The sequence below is a fragment of the Aquila chrysaetos genome, chromosome 8 (genome assembly GCF_900496995.4).
Source record: "Aquila chrysaetos chrysaetos chromosome 8, bAquChr1.4, whole genome shotgun sequence".
In the NCBI taxonomy this organism is placed as follows: Eukaryota; Metazoa; Chordata; class Aves; order Accipitriformes; family Accipitridae; genus Aquila; species Aquila chrysaetos.
Window position 1 is genome coordinate 38,541,159 of NC_044011.1, and position 20,756 is coordinate 38,561,914.

Here is a 20,756-nt window from a genome sequence, read left to right on the forward strand (position 1 = left end):
TTGATCACATATGCATATACACCTGTATCTGAAGAGACTGCCGAATTTCAACAAGCTAGAAGAAGAATGCTAAGGCTTATCTTAAAGGTAGCTGTTAAGTTGAGGATAAGTGAAAGAAAGAAATTTTATGGATAAGAGTATTTTTGTGTGTACTAATTGTATGAATTCTCAGTGGGAGAAATACAAGTCCAGGGTGCCAGCTGCACCATTAGCTTTGTGATAACTGCTGAACTGAGTGATTGTTTATAGGAGGTTAGCATGTCTAATTTAAATTTTTTATTTTTTTTATTTTTCACAGTCTAGTAAAGGACATGGATAATGTCTCTCCTGAGAAAAATGATGTAAAAAGCTGCCCCCGGGACTCTGGATATGACAGCCTATCCAACAAGCTAAGCATATTGGACAAGCTCCTCCATACTCACCCTGTGTGGCTGCAGCTTGGTCTGAATGACGCTGAAGCCAGGGAAATTCTGCAGGCCCAGCCTCCTGGGGTAAGAAGTTACATTTCAATTTATTTGATGCAAGTTTAAAAAAAAAAAAAAAAAAAAAACAACCAACATTCCACCCCCATTTCTTTTGTACTTTGGATATCCAAGCAAGGGCTTCCTGAGTACTCGGCAGCTGGACTGGTTGGAGTGTGACCCATTACCTGAGCTGATATGTTGGGGGACTGGTTTGGGGTCCTCTGGAGCTGAGAACTAGACTGCTGCAATTACAGCTCCAAAGCTGGACCTTGCCAGCCAGGGTTGTATGTAACAGATGTATTTCCCCAATAATGAGAAAGCCATTTTATTCTTCAGCGGTGCCTGCATTAAAGTTGCTATGATGGAAACCAGGCCCTGTCTGCTTGGATAAGGCTGATGGCATGTTTCTAATGCTGCCTCCATCCTGGTGCAGCAGGATTGCATGAATGGGCTGGTGGGACACAGGAGCACTCCACCATCAGTCTCTTCCAGACTCTGCAGCTTGACTCAAACCTTGGGATTTGCTGCATGTTAAACTGGAGAGCTCAGAGAAGGGCATAATGGACTTGGTGTTACGTGTGTCTGTTATACAAGGATGAGACGCTTTGCTAAATATTCTGCTGCCATCTTACACCAAGCCGTTGGTCGCTACTGTATCAGGTCCAAGTAAAATTCTGAGATGTTTTATGTAGATTGGAGATCGTGAAGTTGTTCTGGTTCCTTTTGTCTATAAAATCTGTCTCTGTTAAGGCATCTGTGATGAAGCTAAATCCATGTCCTTTTGCCTTCTCCACAACAGATATTTCTGGTTAGGAAATCCCCGAGATTGCAGAAGAAAGTAATCTCTCTGCGTCTGCCCAGTGACTGTGGGTCCTGCCTAAAAGAATTTGCAGTAAAAGAAAGCACATACAGTAAGTTGTGAGTTACGTACTTTTCAGCTATTTGTCACCCTGTATGATCCAGGAGCACTCTGCATTGGTGAAATGCACAGCAGAAGATACCCAAAGTCATGCAAATAGTGTCACAGACTGCCTACAGTGCTCCCTGAGGAGGGCTCTGCGAGTGGGTCAGGCATATCCTGGAGAAGGGAAGATATACAGAAACCCTTAAGTCTGTGCTGGATACAACTGGAATATTTCTTTTATGTACCTTGCTGAATCCAGGACTCACTGATTATTATGGGTAGTTACCCTCTTCTGTAGAAGCACAGTCTCTAATCCTGTCTCCCGTTAATGAAATGTCCTTGCGTTTCCTTGTACTCAGGGGACTGTTGTTGGGTGCAACTGTGTCATGAGTGCTCTCTGTCTACAAATTGGGGTGTGGTGGGGTTTTTTTGGTTTTTTTTTTAAATGTAATAACTAAATGGATTTTAACCCTTTGGAACTGTTTCTGATGCGAGATCATTTTTTTTTCTCCTTTAATTCCAACTATATTTGCTCTCTGTTTTCTGACAGAAATGAGCAAATGTTAGAGTTCCAGTCAGTTTCAAAACAATACTAACCTCATCTCTTTAGAGGGAGGGTGTGAAAAATATGTTTGAGAGATAGGAATGAAAAAAGGAAGCTGCAGCTGGTGAGTGCATGTGGTGCAGAAGCTGCAAGTGGAGCAAATGGTTCATTTTAACAAGAAAGTGAAAACTGGAGAAAATTGGCAACAATTTCAGTTAAACTTCCCTGAAGCAGAGGGTCTATAGTTAACTTCTATTTCTATTAGTAAACTGAGATAATTTTAGTTGAGTTTTTTTCCTTTTTACCTCTCCCTTCCCCACACCGAGCAACAGAAGTTAATTCTATGTGTCTTGTTTTGGTTCCAGTTACAAATAAGGCATGGCAAAGAGAAGAGAAAGCTATCAATGATAGTTGATCTAAGTGGGATCTAAGGCTGTGTTTGTAGGCTTGTTAAACTAATGAATTCCCTCTCTCCCATCTAGAAAATAAAATAATAATATATTGTCTTTCATGAATAATATTTTACCACAAGGGGGAAGTATCTACTGATGTTTTTACTCACCAGTCATAACTGAGGTTTTAATTGTAGTTGGGGATCTGAACACTTGTCTTTTCTTAGCTCGCCCCCAGATCACCTGCATGCTTATTGTCTCCACTGGTAGCATCTCTCTTAAAGAAATCCCTTTTTCTAGGCACAAAAATGACCAGGTTGACCTGTCTTTGAGTGTAAAGGTTGGATAAAAGATCAGTACCTGACTTAAGTTTTACTCTGGTTCATGTGCAGACTTTATTGTCAGTAGCACTGGAACTTTGGCATGGGGAAGCTGGCCTTGCAGCATGGAGTACTGACAAAATTATGCCTTCGCTACTCACTGAGAGGCGTTGCTGAGGTATCCAAAGCTGCTGCATGGCTTTTGGCTTTCCCCACCAAGCCCAGGAGTCTGCCTTGTTTCAGCCCAGCTGTCTGAAGCATCTGAAGCAGTGGAGGTACTCTCCCTGGGAGATGAATTTCAAAAGCATTCCTCTGCCCGTGAAGCAGTGACAGTGTGCGCACCACGCCAGCTGGAGATTCACCCTCGTGATCTGGCTTTTCTAACTCAGAGATGGGCTGAAGCAATCAGACTTCACGTTCACCACTTTGTAGAAGTTGTCCGAGGCTGCAAGAGGCTGATGTTTATGTACTTCAGGAACCTGTCTTACGCTACCGTTATATTTCATAAATGCTCTTCCTTCTGTTCTGGTCTCAGTCATGTCTAGAGGCGAAAGATCTACATTGTTTCACTCTAGGAACTTCTTCCGCTTTATCTTTGTAGTCATTGGGTGAGATTTGCCACTGGAGTCAGAGCTTAATGTAAGTGAGGTGGCAATCATTTCTATGTCATTATTACTGTGAACAAGTATTTATATCAATAAGAAACAATGGTATGGAGTGGGGGGAAAAAATGAAAGCCATTGCTTGTGTCTTCCTCCCCCATTGTGCAAGGCAATGGCATGAAGCAGAATTGTCTTGAGGTTTTTTTTAAAGGGTTTTCAGGTTAAATGGTTTTCTTAAAGTGAATAAAAATTTATCTCCCATTAGGTGCTAACACATCTGGGGAGAAGACAAGTGAGTAAATGGAATGCAAGAGGAGGAAATGAGAGATTTAAGATGAGGTAGTACACTGGGCAAACAAAGCCTCGGTTATTGATTTATTAGCAAAACATTGTGCAATTCTAATCACACTTGATCTGTTTCCCAGGAATTAGACCATATGTTTGGAATACAGAAACAAACCCACCACCAGGATTATCAGTATGTTCTTGAAAACACCTTTAGCAGAGACATGTTTTCCTCCACACAGCTGTTTTCTCTTAAACAAACAGTAGCTAGTTTGATGGTGTAAACTTAGTAATTTTATGCAAAAATCTGAGATGCATTTTATTAAGCTTTTCTAAGAAATGGTGGATAGATGTGTGATTCTTTCTCTCTTGTAACTTTGCAGCATTTTCCTTGGAGGGGTCTGGAATAAGTTTTGCTGATTTATTCAGGCTCATTGCTTTCTACTGTATTAGCAGGTAAGATGGTGTTATGTCCTGAGTTGCATTTGCTAGACTGTCTTGAAATAAGAGACTCTTGATGACTTGGTTCAGCATGATACTTATGTTGCCAATCTACAAATATTCCTGGGTAGTCTTAGAAAGTAATGGGAGAAATAAGAGATGAGAATTGGAAGCAAGTCTCTCTGTCTTATTTGGTGCTGATTATTGGAAGGCTGGTGTTATGTTACCCACCCAACTGTGAGGTGTTGCCAAGTTGAACTTTACTTTAGTTGATACCTTGTAATGCTTTCTTAGCTGCTCTGTAACTCATTTAATAAGCACCATAAACTATCTTGCAATGTCTGTTTCTTGGAATTGCTAGTAAAAAGCATTTTTTGGAGCATAATGGAAAAATGTTAGATCACACTGTAGAATATGACAACTGAGATGTGAATCTAAATTGTGAACAACAAAAATGGCCTCATGAGCTTTCCAGTTATGGTTGCCGAGCTTGTTTTCCAGGTAGTATGCAGAGGAAAAATAGCTGGTGTTTTTTATCTTTTAAGTTGTTTTTCAATTTGACTTTAGTTTACTGGTGAAAACTTCCAGACTGATACTCAAGCCTTACATTTATCCACAGACAGGACATGGCCAAACTGTACATCTGCACGTTTTCTGAAGGAAGCAGAGAGAGGCAACTTTGATGGTCTTGGTCCTTTTACTGCGATGAAGTTGCTAATTAGTGCTGACAATGGTGATTTCTGGTGTGGGAAATGCTCACTAGGGATACACTTAGGTTGCTGTGCTTACTGTTTTTGTTTGTGGTGGAGAAGCATCTAGACCCCCTTTGTTACAGGCCTCCATTTTGCCGAGCTGTACATGCACATGATGAAAGAAATGTTTATACCCCATAAGGAATTGGTCAGCATTCAGATGAGAAATGAGCTGAAACTGCATTTAAAAGCAGTTTAATGATGAGATGCCTTGGCTTGTCACCCTTTCAGTTCTGCACACTAGCCAGGCTCTGGTAAATTCCCTTGAAGTGCCTATAGGGAGCATGCAGCAAATGTAGGTTTCTTTGCATTAGTTTTATCCATTTTCTTTCACTGAAGGCTCCAAGTTGCTTTGCATTTGCTAAAGGTAAGCCCACAAACACACAGTAGCTTGTTGCCTTGCTCATGAGTCTTGTACCTGAGAGTCTCTCTGCAAAGTGGCTTTAATTTTCATAATGGTATTTCAGTCAGCCAAGTGTGAATTTAGTATTCTGATGCAGTCAGGCCTCCCATTCAGGAGGCAATACAAAACTGCATAAACAGGCTCTTCACCTGTTTATTGTTCTGTTCCTTTTCTTGTTGCCCTTTGGAGAAAGGGAAGGAAGTGAAAAGAGCGGTGATCACAACTTAGACATGGTGTTAAAGCTTTCCTACTGCATCTTTTTATACACAACTTTAGCTGCAAACCCATCCACAGATACCAGTAATAAATACAATTTCAGCTGCAAACCTGTCCAGAGGTTTCAGTAGATGAAGCTTACTCTTTGAATGTGGGTATGCTTTCGGAAGCACGTGCTTATTTCTGCATTCAGTGGAGAAGCATCCTAAGTGTTTCTGTTTGCCTAATGTTTCTTAAGTGTCAGCATCTACCCAGCATTCTTGTCCTCTTCAGGCAGCAGTCTAGGATTGCAGGGGGTGCAAGAAGAAAATGTATAGACTTCTTAGGGAAACAGATAGGCAGCTATCATGAGAAAGAGAGAGTACCATTTGGTACATCACAGCAAAACCAGGAGGATTTCCTAAAACCAGAGGAAATTTCTTCCAATAGATACCCAGTCAGTTTGTAGGAGGAGTCAAGGGTTACCTGTCTTTGTACTGAGTCCATGATGATGTTCTAGACTAGATTATCTGTGGTACTACGTTGAAAGTGTCTTTTCAAATACTTTTTAGTTAGTGTATCAGTCTCGTGCATATGCTTGATTTAAATTTGAGTGGCGTTCTGAGATCCTGTTTTTTCAACAACTTAACAAACACCATAGAGAATATTTATGTGATAAAACCCACTATCTGTCTGTGCTACAACAGATGTTTGGCTTGTTCACAACCTTAACAAAAAGATTATGCTGACACCAGTTGTATGTAGGATTCCTGTGCTCCATTTGTTCTCATTGACTCTTAATTACACAGGCACTTCTACAGCAGATTTTGCAGTTTAGCATGCACTCTTGTTTGAGGGTGTACCAATTGGGTAGGCAAGAGGTATAGTATTGGTTGATGGTACTACTCATACAATGTACATATGGTTAAGTAGCTTTGTCCCTTAAAATCTCTGTCAAAGCTTTTTACACGGGATTTAGCTTATGCTATTGTTCATGCATTCAGGCATCTCCCTTTGTAAACATCCATTGAACTGGTAGGCAGTGAAGAGAAACCACATATAAGAATAAATTATAAAGACTTTCTTAAATGAAGTGTGTTTTCAGCCTAGGACAGAGTAGCACCAAAACATCCTAGCTTAGAAATTTGTAGGGTAGCTGCCCAAGTACTCATCTGAATTTTTATTCTGAGAACTGGAATTCAACTTTGAGAGCAAACAACAGCGTATTCAAAAACTAAGAAGCTTCTTTGAAGGGTAAAGTGCAGATAACACTTTTGCATCTCACTGGTATGCTTGTAAAAGACCAGGTGTAAAAGCTTCTGCTGTAATGGGAGAAAATATTGGATGGCTCTGTGGAAATGAGCCTAAAGAGAGTCTTGGGGACTTGACTGTCACTTGCACTTCATACCACTTTCCAATATAAAGGAGCCCTGGGGTTGGTCATGTTTTCACTGTGTGCTGTGTGTTTAAGGCACTTGCTACCTGCCACAGCTTAAGAAGAAAATTAAAAGAATTAGAGCTCAGCCACTGCCAGTGTTGCAAACAAATGCTTTTAAAACTATGGATGTTGTTGTGAAAACTGTAATTGTTTTTCTCTTCGACAACAGGGATGTCCTTCCATTCACCCTGAAGTTGCCTCGTGCTATTGCTGCAGCAAAGACAGAAGCTGAACTTGAAGAGATTGCTCAGCTTGGACTGAGTAAGTAGTTCTCTACGTATATGTCATTTCCTGTAGCATTCTTTAAGCTTGAAGAAATAGTCTGTATCATTAAGTAGTTCATATTGGTCAGTGATGATACAGATTTCATTTAGAAAAGCAGTTTCTCTTATTGGGAAGGCCAGACCTTGTACTTGCCAAATGGTGACCTTGGTGCTCTTCCTTCCTTCTGTGCCTTCTGTGATATTTTTGTAAGTGCTGTTTCTTCCTTCTCCTCTCCCCTCTTTGGGCAGCCCTTGGGCAAAGCAAGTCTTACAGTCCCCAGACAGACGTTTGATGTAGCTTTTCCTCCAAGGGCTAATGTTGGCTGCAGGCTCACATAGCAGGCACTAGCCTGATAATTTGCTGGAGTTGCCAGGAGAGTGTAGGAACTGAGGTTCACTGTTAATAAAACTTCTGTTCAGATTGACATGTGATCTTAGAATGGTGATTTTTGAGATCAGTGGCTCAGTGCAGTAGCATATTAATAAAAGGAGGATTGTATACATAGGATCTGCAGGACATATCCATGTGCATTGGTTTGGTGAAATTTTTAAAATAGCAAAAGAAAATGCAAGGGTATGTCCTTGCATTGCTTGACTGCTACAACCAAATACAGGCTCATTGTAAAATGTACCTTGGGCTTGCAGGAGACGCAAAGCCTGGCGGGATTTGAAACATGGGCTCCACCCAGATGAATCGTTGAGCAACTTCTGCAAAGTGCTGAATGGCCTCATTTCCTTTTGCAGGAAGGGAGGATTGACTGTCAGCAGTCTTTGTCCCAGTAGATTTTTGAATCGTCTTTGATTTGGAAATGGATCCTCACTAAATCAGTGTTAATATGAGGCTCTCTAGAACTATTTGGTGGGACTGCAGCAAAGCCATACACAGGGAAGTATTGCACTGCTTTGCGTTTTGTTTTGCTTCAGTAGCAATGCAATTAAGGGTTTTGTTTTAGAGAGGAGACAAATGACTTCTGCAGTGCTTATCTGCAAGTTTAGATAATTAGGCGCAAGTACGGATTTTCATGGGAATAGAGGCAAACATGGAACTGTTGATTAGGTGAATGTTTGGATAGAAAAAAAAAAAAAAAGGTCTAATTGGGATACAGCATAGTGAAGACAGTCTCCTAGTGACGCCTGGAAGCCTTAAAGTAATATTAGGTGAGTTTCTCCATAGAAGATGATAATGGTGGTGTTGAGCAAGCTTTCCAGACTAACCACACTTTGTCCTCAGTACCCGAGAGCACCATGGCCTACTTGCTGTGGAGTTAGTCTTGCTCTTGAACAGTCTCTGTCTACATTGTTGTGTGTTGTTTCTTTAAGCTAATAAATTTGAAAGCTGAGGAGAGTGATGGATCAGCGTCTAACTGTGTGGTTGGTATATTTGGGATCAATTACCTACTATACACCAGATTAAGAGCACAGTTTCTGTGAGCAAAAACCAGATGACAAAGTTGAGATTTTGACGGAGTTTAGGTGTCCACATGCAAAAGAGCACACAAAGAAGTCAGCCCTTCAACACTGCGGACCCAAGAGGTGCCTAAAAACTCCCAAGGGCCATTCCTGTTAAGTGTGAGCTTTCCTTAAGCAACATGTAGGCACAAAACACCCTGGTCTGAACATGGAGGGTTGTAGCTCCTGTCAGAGCTCTGTTATGCCACAGGCTCAGAGAGGGAACTGTACAAGGCAGGTCAACAGCATGTAGCCCAGCAAATCACATCAGGAAGAACTGGTGGTAAAGGTTTCAAGGCTGTTGCCAACCTGTAAGGTTTCACGTGCTGAACATAAGAGTCCCTCTCTGTCTGTCTTGTGTTTCACCTGCAGCAGCACTTATATCATGCGTGTTTGCAACAGCCCACGTGCCAGGCACACTGGCCAGTCTGCTGAGGGAGCTGCAGGCAGGATGTGAAGTCATGGAGCTGGAAAACACCAGCAGCATTGCATGACTATGTAGAGAAATATGTCTGTGTCAACATAGGTTCTCTGGCAGTGGCCTGTCACCACGGGCCATTTCCTGTCTTCTGCCCTGTAGGCAAGACACAGCTGTTGGGCATGGACCCTGTTGTGGAGTGCTTGGCATTCATGCAGTTGGGCCCAGGTGTCATTGCTCAACAGCCCAAATGAGGCATCTTCACAGTATGGGAAAAGGGGCCACATCAAGATTGGCAAATTTTAGCAAAATCATCCTACTCTGGCATTCCTCTGTTATTTCAGTCAGATTGCTGTCCTCAAGGGCTTGTCTGGTTTCAATCTTCATACTTTCAGGAGCTGATGGGCTTTACCGTTGACTCAGTTTCACAAACATGCTGATGCTTTGCTGGGACAAGTGTGAAGGCTGCAGCTGAAATTTATTGGTTTAGCACAGGTTTTCCACACTGCTGGTGTGGGACGGCACATTCGGTCTATTTATGTGCTGCTGAGTGTCTAAAACCTCAGGAAACTGTGTCGCCATTGCAAAGGCAGGGCTGCAGGCCAGTGCTCTTAGAGACGCAAGCATTTGGTCTGCATAGCTAAAGATTATGGGTGCACCCATCACAGCAAAATGTGAGCTGTCTGTTCATGTGTAGTTTCATTTGTTCGCTATCAAAAGAAACCAAACCAAATTTTTTGTTGAGTTGCCATAAGTGGCCATCAACTGGTGTAAATCAGCCTAACTGTTGTCTTTAATGGAGTGAGTTTATTAATACCAGCTGAGAATCTAGGCTTATTTCTCCTGAGTGAGATGCTAGTGAGTAGTTTATGTTCATTTCAGTCTCAAGTTGGTAAGAATTACTGTGTTACAGTCTCCATTCCTTTCTTTGATTCTGAGTTTATTTTTAAGCTTAGTTCAGTGGACTGATTTGAAGCTATGCGTTGGTGATGATATTTATAAATGAGTAAGAGCAGCCCCAGGAGTGTAACATGCAGTTATGTCTGGTGGTGCTTTAAGAGTTTCACTTGGAATTTTTTTTTTCCCCTTGAATTAATAAAAGCTTGTCTAAATTTCTTGATACTTGAAATGGGTGATGTTGAGCTGAATGTTCTGAAAGCCATGTGCATGCTCTTTTGCATTCTTATGCTAACGCAATAATGATTTTCAGATTTCTGGAGCTCCCCAGCTAACAGCAACCCCCCGGACCCTCCAGCTCCCCGTAGGCCTGTGCCTTTGGATAGTGCTTGTAAAGACTCGCGTCAGCTCTGCCTTATAAATGGAGTGCATTCTATACGAACCAGAACGCCTTCAGAGCTGGAGTGCAGCCAGACCAACGGAGCGCTGTGTTTCATTAATCCCCTCTTCTTAAAAGTGCACAGCCAGGATGTCGGTGGAAGTCTGAAAAGGCAGAGCCCGAGAACTCAAGACGTGAATGGCACAGCGAGGCCTCGCTCCCCCCCACCCCGGCCGCCACCTCCTTCTATTAATAGCATCCTCACGAGTCCTCAGCTTTCCAGGACTATAAAGCAGGCGAGCATGCCAGAAACAGTCAACCATAAGAAAGAGAGAGGCTTGGATTTGCTGCAGAATAAACCAACCCCTATTCCGCCTCCTCGGCTGAAGAAGCAGGCTGTTTGCTCAGAGGTGGAAGGTAGCTCAAAGACCGCAGCGGTAATTCGACCTGACTGCAGCTCGGTGCATGTGCCCGAAGCTGCTGGCATTCCAGGTGAAACCCTGCCTGAGCCGGCTCCAGCAGCTGCCAAAAAGACGGTAGCTAGCAGCTCTGAGTCACACATACCGTGGAATGGAGGCAGGCAGAGACTGAGCGACATGAGCATTTCCACCTCCTCGTCTGACTCGCTGGACTTCGATCGGAGCATGCCGTTGTTTGGCTATGAGGGGGACACTAACAGCAGCCTGGAGGATTTTGAGGGGGAAAGCGACCAAGAGAGCATGGCACCCCCTTTGAAGCCCAAGAAGAAAAGAAACAGTTCGTTTGTTCTCCCCAAGATTGTGAAATCTCAGCTACGGAAAGTCAGTGGAGTTTTCAGTTCCTTCATGACCCCTGAAAAGAGGATGATCAAGAAAATTGCAGAGATGTCCCAGGACAAACGCACTTATTTTGGATGCCTAGTGCAGGACTATGTCAGCTTTCTTCAGGAAAACAAGGAGTGCCATGTTTCAAGCACTGATATGCTGCAAACGATTCGGCAGTTCATGACCCAAGTCAAGAACTATTTGTCCCAAAGCTCCGAACTTGATCCCCCAATTGAATCTCTGATTCCTGAGGACCAAATAGGTAAGAAGCACTGTCCCGTGTTTTGGGGGAAGGTGAAAATGTGTAATCTGTGTTTATAGTGATAGTCTTTGTGCCAGTTTGGAAAGGTGGGGTTGACTTTGCTAGCAGAGTTCGAGCCATTGAGTATTTAAGTCTTAAAACAAAACAACCCCCATACCCCCTGCCCCCAAGCACCCCAGTAATTCAGAAGAACTATGAACTATGCTACAAAGTTGTTCATAAAAAGTTATCCTTAAAATAGCTGCAATGTGGACGTTTTACCTGTGATTATTACCTTTTTTTTTTTTAAGCTGCTGTACTGTTAACAATACAGAATCCTTTATTTGCTGGTACACGTGTACTTTTCCCTGAATAGTTCTCAGTGCTTTGACCAAAACTGTGCCAATTTTAACCATATGGATTAATAGCTGTAAAACTAGAATTTATTTGAAACCAGTGACAGTTAAGAGCAGAGATGTTTCATAGCAACTTACTTTTGAAATAAATCTCATTCTTCCAAACATTCTCATTCACTCCTAGCAAAGCTGCAATGTGCCTACACTTGAAGCTAAATAAAAATGTATATAAGAGTTTTAAAAAACAAACGTGTGCAAGAGAAGGGGCTGCTAATCTCAGGTTTTCTATACCTCTGTTACATGTACATGTTTATAAATGGTTGCAGATGAGCTATATGTTTGAATACATGTTTTAACAACAGAGACAGACTTGTGTATCCACAGAAGTAAAATCATTGTTGCTGCATAAAATCTCACTGCCCTTCTATCTTGCGGAGTCTGAGCAGTATTTGTAAAAGAGCCTTATAAGCCACATTTAGGAAGTAAACATCCCTCAGGGCAGAATACTTTCCTTGTGAGCTCACTTCAGTCCTAATTTGCTTGTTTTTCTCCTGTACCCCAGTGTCCCAACAGTTGGCCTGGTGCAACATTGGCAGATAGTTCTTTCTCTGGGACTAGAGGGTGATTTTATGTTGACGTTTCTGTCTGTCCTTGACTGAGAGGAAGTATTCTCATGTAACCTCAACTTCATTTACACAAAGTCAAGCAAAAGTAGCAAGCACTGCTAAAGGAAATACAACACTACGAAGAGCGTCCTTGAAATCGAGACTTTTTCAAAGACGTGTAATATTCTCACTAGAATAATAAAGACTATTTATGTGGGTGTTATATGAAAGAAAAAATGGCGAATTGAGCAGTGGTGCAGGCACATTTCTGCCTGGGTTTCTGCAGAGTACTGGATAGCTGACAAAGAAATACAGATCTAGTTTGCTTGTAATTTTGTGAATGCTTAGTTTGACTTGCACTTTTCATTGTAAGGGTGTGGTGTTAAATCAGACTGTGGGTCTCTGAAGACTGGCAAAGTGCTGTCTGCTTTTAAATGTTTCAGTAGTTTGGAGTAGCATAGGCTGTGAAATGTAATAACTACATTGGTTTTCTTCAGCGACAGAAAGTCTGGCTTTGATCATGTGATTAAATGCAATTAATTTATGAAGTGGGATAGTTTAAACAAAGGAAGAACTTGCTTTTGAATCATCTACTGCCTATGGCTCGAGCCTGCAAACAACCACAGTGGATCAGGAGCATCAGATGTTGCTGATCTAAGCAGATAACTATGTGACAGCAAGATTTAGTCATCTCTATAGAGAACTTTTTATGGTGTAGCCCTGCCTATTATCCGTGGTTTTGCTTGACTATTTCAGTATGGAATTGCAGCCTGAATTTTAACTTCCTGAGTATTCATATATCCTCTCTTGTCAGTTTACACTTCTCTGGCGCAGGTTTTTCTTGCAACATGTCAGCCTAGGGCTGGATGTACGCTGCTGGGAAAATACTCCTCCTTTCTGTTTATCATGTACTGTCCCACAGTGGTGGCAGGTCATTGTCAGAGCTCAGAGGCTCTGGTCAGGCCTGGTGACTGCTGAGTTAGAGCAGGGCACAGCGGCCGTGCCCAGCTGGGGACTTGCAGGAAGAGGCGCCAGCCACACTTGTGTAACAGCAGCTTCACCCTGCAGCTGGGACTCGGACGCTGCTGGTGCTGACGGGGCAGGGAGGGAGCCTGTAGCAGAAAATGTTCAGGCCTCTCAGCTTCCCGGGCCAGTCCTGCCTCTGTGGAGAGGAGCTGGGGCCAGTCCTCGCCTCCCTCTCCCACCCAGCAGAACTGCTGCTGCTGGTCACCTGTTCTGGGGCAGCCAGACTTCACCTTATCCCGCTGTTGTCTCCTGAATTTCGGTAGGTGCTGGAGCAGCACCCCCCCCAGGCTTAGTGAAGCCCTTGGTGCCTGGGACTTTCTCCCATGTCTGTGTAGTGATCTTTGTGATAGTGTAGCTTTTCTTCTAGAACTGCATCATGGACTTTGCAGAGTCCTGCAAGCAAAAGACTTTTGTGGGAGATTTTTTTAAGATTCCCAGACAGGGGGCACATCAAATTGTTTAACTTTTTCCAAATCATCAGGAGAATGTGCATCAGCATTTCTAATTATTCCTGACAGGTGCATCCTAATCTTAGCACTGAAGGCTGTTAACCCTTCCTGAAACAATGGGATTCCCAGTGTTGGGACAGAAATAAGACTAAGGCACATGGCTTTTTATCATTTCAGGACGAATGCAAAGTATTTTTTTAAGTCGTCCACATCTGAATGTGTATCCACAGAATAAAGACCTGGGCTGGTCAGAGAAGACCCTGATAGTCCATAGCTGCTTGAATAGCAAATATTTGCAAGTTTTTTGTTTGTGTTTCTTCTTTTCCTGGCTGTGAACAGGAGTCAAGTTGACTGTCATTGCTTCACGAAGTGATCACCAGGCAGGATCTAACACCTGAAAAACTTCAGTCTCAATGCTCAAATCTGGGCCTAGCCCAAGAAATGACCGGTTCAAATAATTTGGCAATACGGTATTAACTGGTCCTGTGGGAAGGTGCCTGAACAACACTGCCTGTTACTTGTTTTGTATTTCTAATCCGTAACCCCTTTTTAAATATTGAATGTTAAAAAAGGCTTGGAGAGAACTTGTTGGCCCCTTACTGGCAGGACATGCCTTGTTGCAGGGACTTGGGTCTGTATGGAGGAGTTGCAGGCAGGCAGAGCTGGAGGCTGTACTGAGGAGCGTAGTCCATTCCCCATGGGAGCCAGTGTGCCAGCCACTCTGAGGGAGGCTTCTCTGGGCGGGCTTTTGCCTTTGTATTCCTCCTGCTGAGAGGCAATGTTTTACTTTTGTTCTTAGGAGATTTTTATCATGTTAGCTTTAGGCCTGTTTCCCCGTTTGTGAAGGTAACTTTAAACCTGGTCTCCAAAGGACTGGTGATGCTCTTCTCCCATCCCTGCCATTATATCACATGTGGATTTTGTATGTGAACTCTCTGCTTTATCATCCAAATTTTTAATGAAAATACTAAATATACTAAAGCCCAGGGCTGACCCCCATGGTACCTCTTTTCAAATATCTGTCTTGTTTAACAGTCAACCATTGATAATTGGGCTCTCAGTGCAGTATTTTATGCACCCACCTTACAGTAATTACAGCAAGACAGTATTTCCTTTGTTTGCTTATAGGAAAGTTGCATGGAATAGGGTTATGGGTCTTAAAAAGGTTAAGATACAGCCCACCCCCTGCTCCGCTCTTCTTCAGTGATCCAGTTATCCTCTTAAAGGAATTAGAGTGGTATGCCACTATTTTGTCTTGAAAAACTTCTGTTGGCTGTTTTTAACTGTTGGCTGTTTTTAACACACTGTGTTACTTTTTAGGTGCTTGTACATTTGTTTTGGTGTCCCGTCCCCGTACCCTGTTGTTCATCCTAGTATCTTTTCATGTTGAGTTGAGGCTGCTCAACGTGTCCCCCAGCAGTCCTCCCTTCACTACAGGAGCAGGGGGATAGGGCAAGTAAGAAGCAGTGGTAAAAGCGCTGAGCCAGAGGCAGAGGATTTGGTTCTCCCTTTCCTGACCATCCCTTTGATTTGCTTTGTGACTTATTCTCTGCTCCTTTATTACTTCTTCTTTAAGAGAAGGCATGTGTTTACCACACAGCCATAGTGTGATTTTTAATTAACCCACAGCTGATTAAAGCAAAACAAACCTAGCACAGATGGTTCTGTGATTCATGGGTGTGCTTTATGTAGGTAAAATGAGGGGAGGTTTACCCTAGAGCCTTTGGGGGAGGTTTACCCTTTCTTCCCTAGTTGCTCAACTTCTGCCACTGCTGCCTCACCACTGCCCACCTCAGTCCTACCTCTGCTTTCAGGATTGTGCAGATTATCAAGGAATGCGGGTTGTGCGAGTTCTTACTTTCAAGTCTTGCTCCTTTGGAGGAGATGCCCTTGTCTGCACCATGGGCATGTGTCATTGTAGACATCCACCAAGTACTGGACACTTGGCCATCCTGACATGAGCTGTCTTAAAATAGATCCGTATCAGTCATGCCAGTCTATGAACATGCAAGATATTAGGAAAACGCAAAACAAAGCAAATGCAGTGTAGTCGGGTGTCCTGCACGTACATGCCATGGTGTTCCAAAGCAATCTTCTGCTTGCAGTCTCCCAGGCAATGTTACTTGTGCAGGACTGTGCCTTTTTGTGATGGTTCCCAGGCTTGCTCAGTCTCTTACTAAGCCCTTCTTTTACTGATGAATGGTTTGGCCATTGTAGATGATAAACAGGGCTTGTGTGTAAATCCAGGGACTGGAATCTAACAGATGATCTCAGTGGAGCAAAAACCGTTGGTAACAGGTAAACTGGCAGCCTGGAAAAGGTGAGAGCGCGCCTGCAATTTCAGGCAGTGAGGGTAGCAAAGAGGCTGCGTAAGGACACTGGTGATGACTAATATGTTGTCGTCTCTAGATGCAGACTTGTGTGGTTTGCAGCAAAACAAAATAGCATGTCAGCACAGGATACAGATGTGTTTCCACAAGTCACAACGAAACTAGCTGGCTGGCCTTTACAATTCATTTATCAAAGCATTTCCAGTTCCCATTTTGAGGCTGGAGGCTAATTATAAGTATCGTTTCAGGAATGCTACATGGCACTCAGCTCCAGTGGTACTCAATTTAAAATAAATAAATAAATAAAAAAATCATGAAGAGTGTCTGGTTTGGTTTTGGAGTATTAAGCATCCTGGGAGGATATTTGAAAACACTTTGTGTATGCTGAAGTAAACAGGAATTTTTGTTGTCAATTTGGATCTGAGAAATATACAGAGATGTAAAGGCAAAGGATCAGTCCTCAATTCACGACTTAGATGCTAATTTGCCTGGCAGACCCTCCTATACTTTTTTGTGGCCATTAAAAGTTAAGCAGTGAAAGCTGCTGCTGGCTGGGAGTTGTTTTGTGGGATCATATCCAGAAACACCTTTCTCTGAAAGGGGCCAGTAACAGCAGTTCAGAAGAAAGGGTAAATAGTTGGATGGTCTGATCCCAAACATGCTTATAGTTGTCTTGTGACACTGAATATTGGTCTAAGACGCAGATCACAAGAAATGCTGTCCTTCTAAGCTTTAATAATAATATAAATATTTATGTAGGTTTTATATTAATTAGGATACATATGGGTATCATTATTGACTGTTTAAAAAAAACCCAGTCCAGTCCTTATCAATCTTGCTATGTTTTTGGCCTCATCAAATTGCTAGAATTTGCCACTTTTTAATTTGAGGGCAGAACTCCATGGTTCTTATGTCTATGCCAAGAATTCATAAGGGAGAAGAAAAGGTTGTGAGGTGGTTTTGCGGGTTTTTTTGGTTTTTTGCTTGGTGTTTATTTTGTTGGGGTTTTTTGTTTTGTTTTTTAAAACAACTGTGCAAACATGCTGCATTAAAATGACAGTTTCACTTGGTCTACCCTTACCAAGCCAAGGCAGTTAGTGTGTCTTCGAAATCACAGCTGTAAGTCCTTTATTTCGTTTGTCTCCTATTAGCTGTAATATAGTCACTGAACAGCACTGAAGGATGCTTTACTAAATATCCTGTCCTTTGTTTTTTTACCTGATTGCATTAACAGCACAGGAACCATTAGGAACAGCCTTCAGCAATAACTGCTTGGACCCTGTGCGGAGCTTTGAGCACAGCCACAAGTTATCTGCTCTCTTCTTCTGTGCTGCTTCAAATTGATTTAAGTTCCTGGAGAAATTGTGGAATGTGATCGAGTAAATTTCAAAGCAATTTCCAGGCACCACTTTTGGAGCCTGTCACCAACTGCAAATATGAAAGAACGCCTCCTCACCATCTTGCACAGCCGTAAAAATCTGTGCGATTCATTTGTACGGGAAGCTGTGGGAGTGGCACTAACTTACTAAGGGTTGAGGGCAGAAGAATTGAGGCTTCTACTTCTTGCCTGTAGATAACAAGCCTGGCCCCAACCAAGGACTGTGGTTCTGTGGGGGAATTTTCCCTCCCAGCAGCATCGAGTTCCTGTAGCCTCTGGGGGGAGACTGCTTCTGCAGCTCCTTCCATACTGACACTGCAGGCAGCAGCTGAACCAGCTCTAGCCTGGAGCCTATAGGGGATCAGTCACAGAAGCGTACTGAGTTTTCCAATTTCCCATCCCAGGCTAGGTGCCTCCCTCATTATCAGACCAAGGGCTCTGAGGACCCGTGCTGAATTCTTTACAATTTATTGAGTTTCCTGTGACCAAATGTAGTAGTGACCCTGCTTTACTGAGGTGAAGGATAGCTGATGCTAACTATTCATGTGCAGAACTTTCAGTGGAAGCCTGTGGGAGTTAAAATTTCATGGGGATAGAGAGTTCTCTTGCTTAATGTAACGTTTGGCAGCACTGACTGCTTTAATTTTGACATAAATGAGACCAGGTGGTTGGAATGCAAACTGCAGAGGTGTTCTGCTTACAAGCAAAGCAGTTGGTGTTTTTGCTATTTAAAAAAATTAAACAGGCAGTAGAAATAAAGTAAGCTGGATTGTCAAAAAAAAAAAATCATCATCAGTGAAGCTAGCAAGGAACTATGTGTATCCTCTAGAAATTTAGCTAGCTAACACACCTATGGGTGAGATTTGTGCATTTTTCTTAGTGGAAAGATATTTCTACTCCATGAGCCCTGAGGATGATTTTGATGGCAGGGAGAGGCAGTTTGTCATGCGCAGAAGGGTGATGCTTCTGCTTTCCTGACTGGGTTTGGTAGTACTGTCAGTAGTGATTGTGTGGCGCTACCAAGTACAATAGGTAAGGATCAGTCATTTGAAATGTTGCTGCTTGTTATGTATAATTGGTGGCTCTGGTCTGGTGGGAAGCTGGATCTACCCCTCAAGCTGCGTGATAGGCCATCAAGAACATGTGTCAGACTGGTTATGCCTTTACTGGTGGCCATAGGGAAATCTAGAAAAATTAGAGGGCAAATGCTGCTCCTCACATGCATTCTTTCTACCTTCCAGCAGCTTTTGCAGTCTCCATTTTGAGAGAAAGCCCAGATGCATTGAAGGCATCTGGGAATGAAGCAGACATGGCTTTGCCACCTCCATCAGGGTCTCGGGAGGGGGAAATAGCAAGAGAAGCTTCAGAAGCCCCAGCAGAATTGGGATAGGGGAGATGGGAGCTCCCCAACAGAGTTGGATGTTCAGGAATTGCATGCCAGACAAACACAGAATAAATGCTACATATGAAGCAAAGGCACCGTAAGAGGAGTGTGTGAAGGACATGTGTGTATGGGAAAGAGAGGTATGAAGACCCAAAAGGAAAAATGGCTGAACACAAGGATAAAATAAATGAAATCATAAAGCAAAAGCAAGAAAACAGAAGGAGGTAATGCTTGTTTGAAGGGGGTGTGTGTGTAAATCCCAAACCTTAGAAATAGTCTGCAATTTAAAAAAAGGTGGGAGGGGGAGAAAGAGACTATGGTCTAAGAAAAACACATAAGAACAGGCAAAGCACCTGGAAGGGGCATGAAGTTTAATGAAACTTTAATGAGTCACCACTAGCAGCAGGAATGTCCGCTGCTAGCTTGTATAAATGTGTGATCTAGCAGTGACACAGTCTCTGCTCTCAGTCCCTGTGCTCCCCTAGTACATCTGCCTACTCTAGGCTCTGGTCCTGCCCCACCGTCAGGGTGTTGGTGCAGTGGCCAGGCTGAAGGGTCCCCAGTTTCTTTGTGCTTGTGGGAGTTCACTATGGTACAAATAACTGATGTAAGCTAATTATTAATGTAAGCTGTGTTGCCATAGGAATGCTGAGTGGGAGAAGAAATTAGCTTATAAAGTAAAGGTTTGCAGAGAAAATCTTTAGCAAAGAGCTTTCTCTGTTGATGTGGTCTGTGCTTTGAAAATGGAGAATGACTGTTAAAGAAAAACTTGAGTAGAACAAGAATAATAAAAAAAAACAACTACTAAGTTAGTGGTTACTGTGCCACGTGCACACTATTGCCAAACAAAGAACTTCAAACTTGATGACAAAGCTGTATATAAGCTTGCATGATGAAATCCAAAGCTGGACAAACACAGCTTTGTTTTCATTTGTAGTTTAAAGCCTATAATCTGTCCAACTTCATAAAGATCTTGACAAAGCTGAGCCAAGTTTTAGGAGACCTTGGTTGAGTTATAGTTTCTGATGGAAACTATGCAAAAAGGATGGGCTTTCATGCCAAAGCAGACAAAAGTTATGGTTTTGACTGTGTTTAAGTTTGGGAGTTAAAGCCTAAGCTCAAAGTAAAATAAAACTCGGAGACTTCTGGCCAACAAAAGACTGGAGGTGCAGCTTGCTTTTTTCTTTTTCTCTCTCTCTCTTTTTTTTTTTTTTTTTTTTTTTTTGTGTGACAGTCTGTAGTCTGTCTTTGTGATGTTTTTTGTATTTACCACACTGCCATAAATGAAAATGGAATACAGATTCTGCTCAGCCTTTTGTTTTCTTTTTAACAAACATCTGGAAACTCAGCTTGTATAATAAATAGGCCTTAGCAAGTAGGTTTTGCTCTACAGTGTCTCTTTTGGGAATGGTTATATTAATACTGGCTCTGCTCTAGAGGAGGAAGTCAGCTTGTGTTTTCCCGTTGCAGATGTTGTCCTGGAGAAGGCCATGCATAAGTGCATTCTGAAGCCATTGAAGGGCCACATTGAAGCGATGTTGAAAGAGTTTCATACTGCAGATGGTTCTTGGAAACAGCTAAAGGAAAACCTGCAGTTGGTGCGGCAGAGGAATCCTCAGGAACTGGGCGTGTTTGTTCCAACACCAGACTTTGTGGATGTTGAAAAGATTAAAGTGAAGTTCATGACCATGCAGAAAATGTATTCACCTGAAAAGAAAGTCATGCTGCTGCTGCGAGTTTGCAAATTGATTTACACTGTTATGGAGAATAACTCAGGTATGGTGCTTCTCATGGTTCAAGTTCACTGATACTCCAAACCTGGGGTTGTCTTTTGGCGGAGGAAATCAGACCACCTGATTCTGCAGATATATCTCCTTCTCCTGGAGCTCTTGTAGCATCTCCTTGCCCTTTTGAGAGGGATTCTTCCTCTCTGCTTCTTTCCTGATATCTCTGATGCATCTGCCAGCACATCTTACAAATTCAGTGTGAAGCAGCTTAAAAAAAAAACAGCTTTGCTTAACTGTAGTCTTTGAAGTTG

The 20,756-nt window shown here is 42.6% G+C and overlaps 1 protein-coding gene and 1 long non-coding RNA gene across 8 annotated transcripts in view; both read left to right on the plus strand.

The window, feature by feature from the left end:
• Window positions 1–20,756, plus strand: part of RIN2 (Ras and Rab interactor 2) — an 81,625-nt gene that overhangs the window by 51,576 nt on the left and 9,293 nt on the right. For all 7 annotated transcript variants that reach the window (XM_030021640.2, XM_030021636.2, XM_030021638.2 and 4 more), the window contains 6 exons: window positions 299–491; window positions 1,264–1,375; window positions 3,895–3,967; window positions 6,910–7,001; window positions 10,081–11,211; window positions 20,189–20,494. In XM_030021640.2, coding sequence (XP_029877500.1) covers window positions 299–491; window positions 1,264–1,375; window positions 3,895–3,967; window positions 6,910–7,001; window positions 10,081–11,211; window positions 20,189–20,494 — 1,907 coding nt within the window. The remainder of the gene's footprint in view (window positions 1–298; window positions 492–1,263; window positions 1,376–3,894; window positions 3,968–6,909; window positions 7,002–10,080; window positions 11,212–20,188; window positions 20,495–20,756) is intronic.
• LOC121233463 lies at window positions 17,032–18,107 on the plus strand. Its single transcript, XR_005932929.1, has 2 exons — window positions 17,032–17,075; window positions 17,191–18,107. It is a non-coding gene; the product is annotated as an uncharacterized LOC121233463 (long non-coding RNA).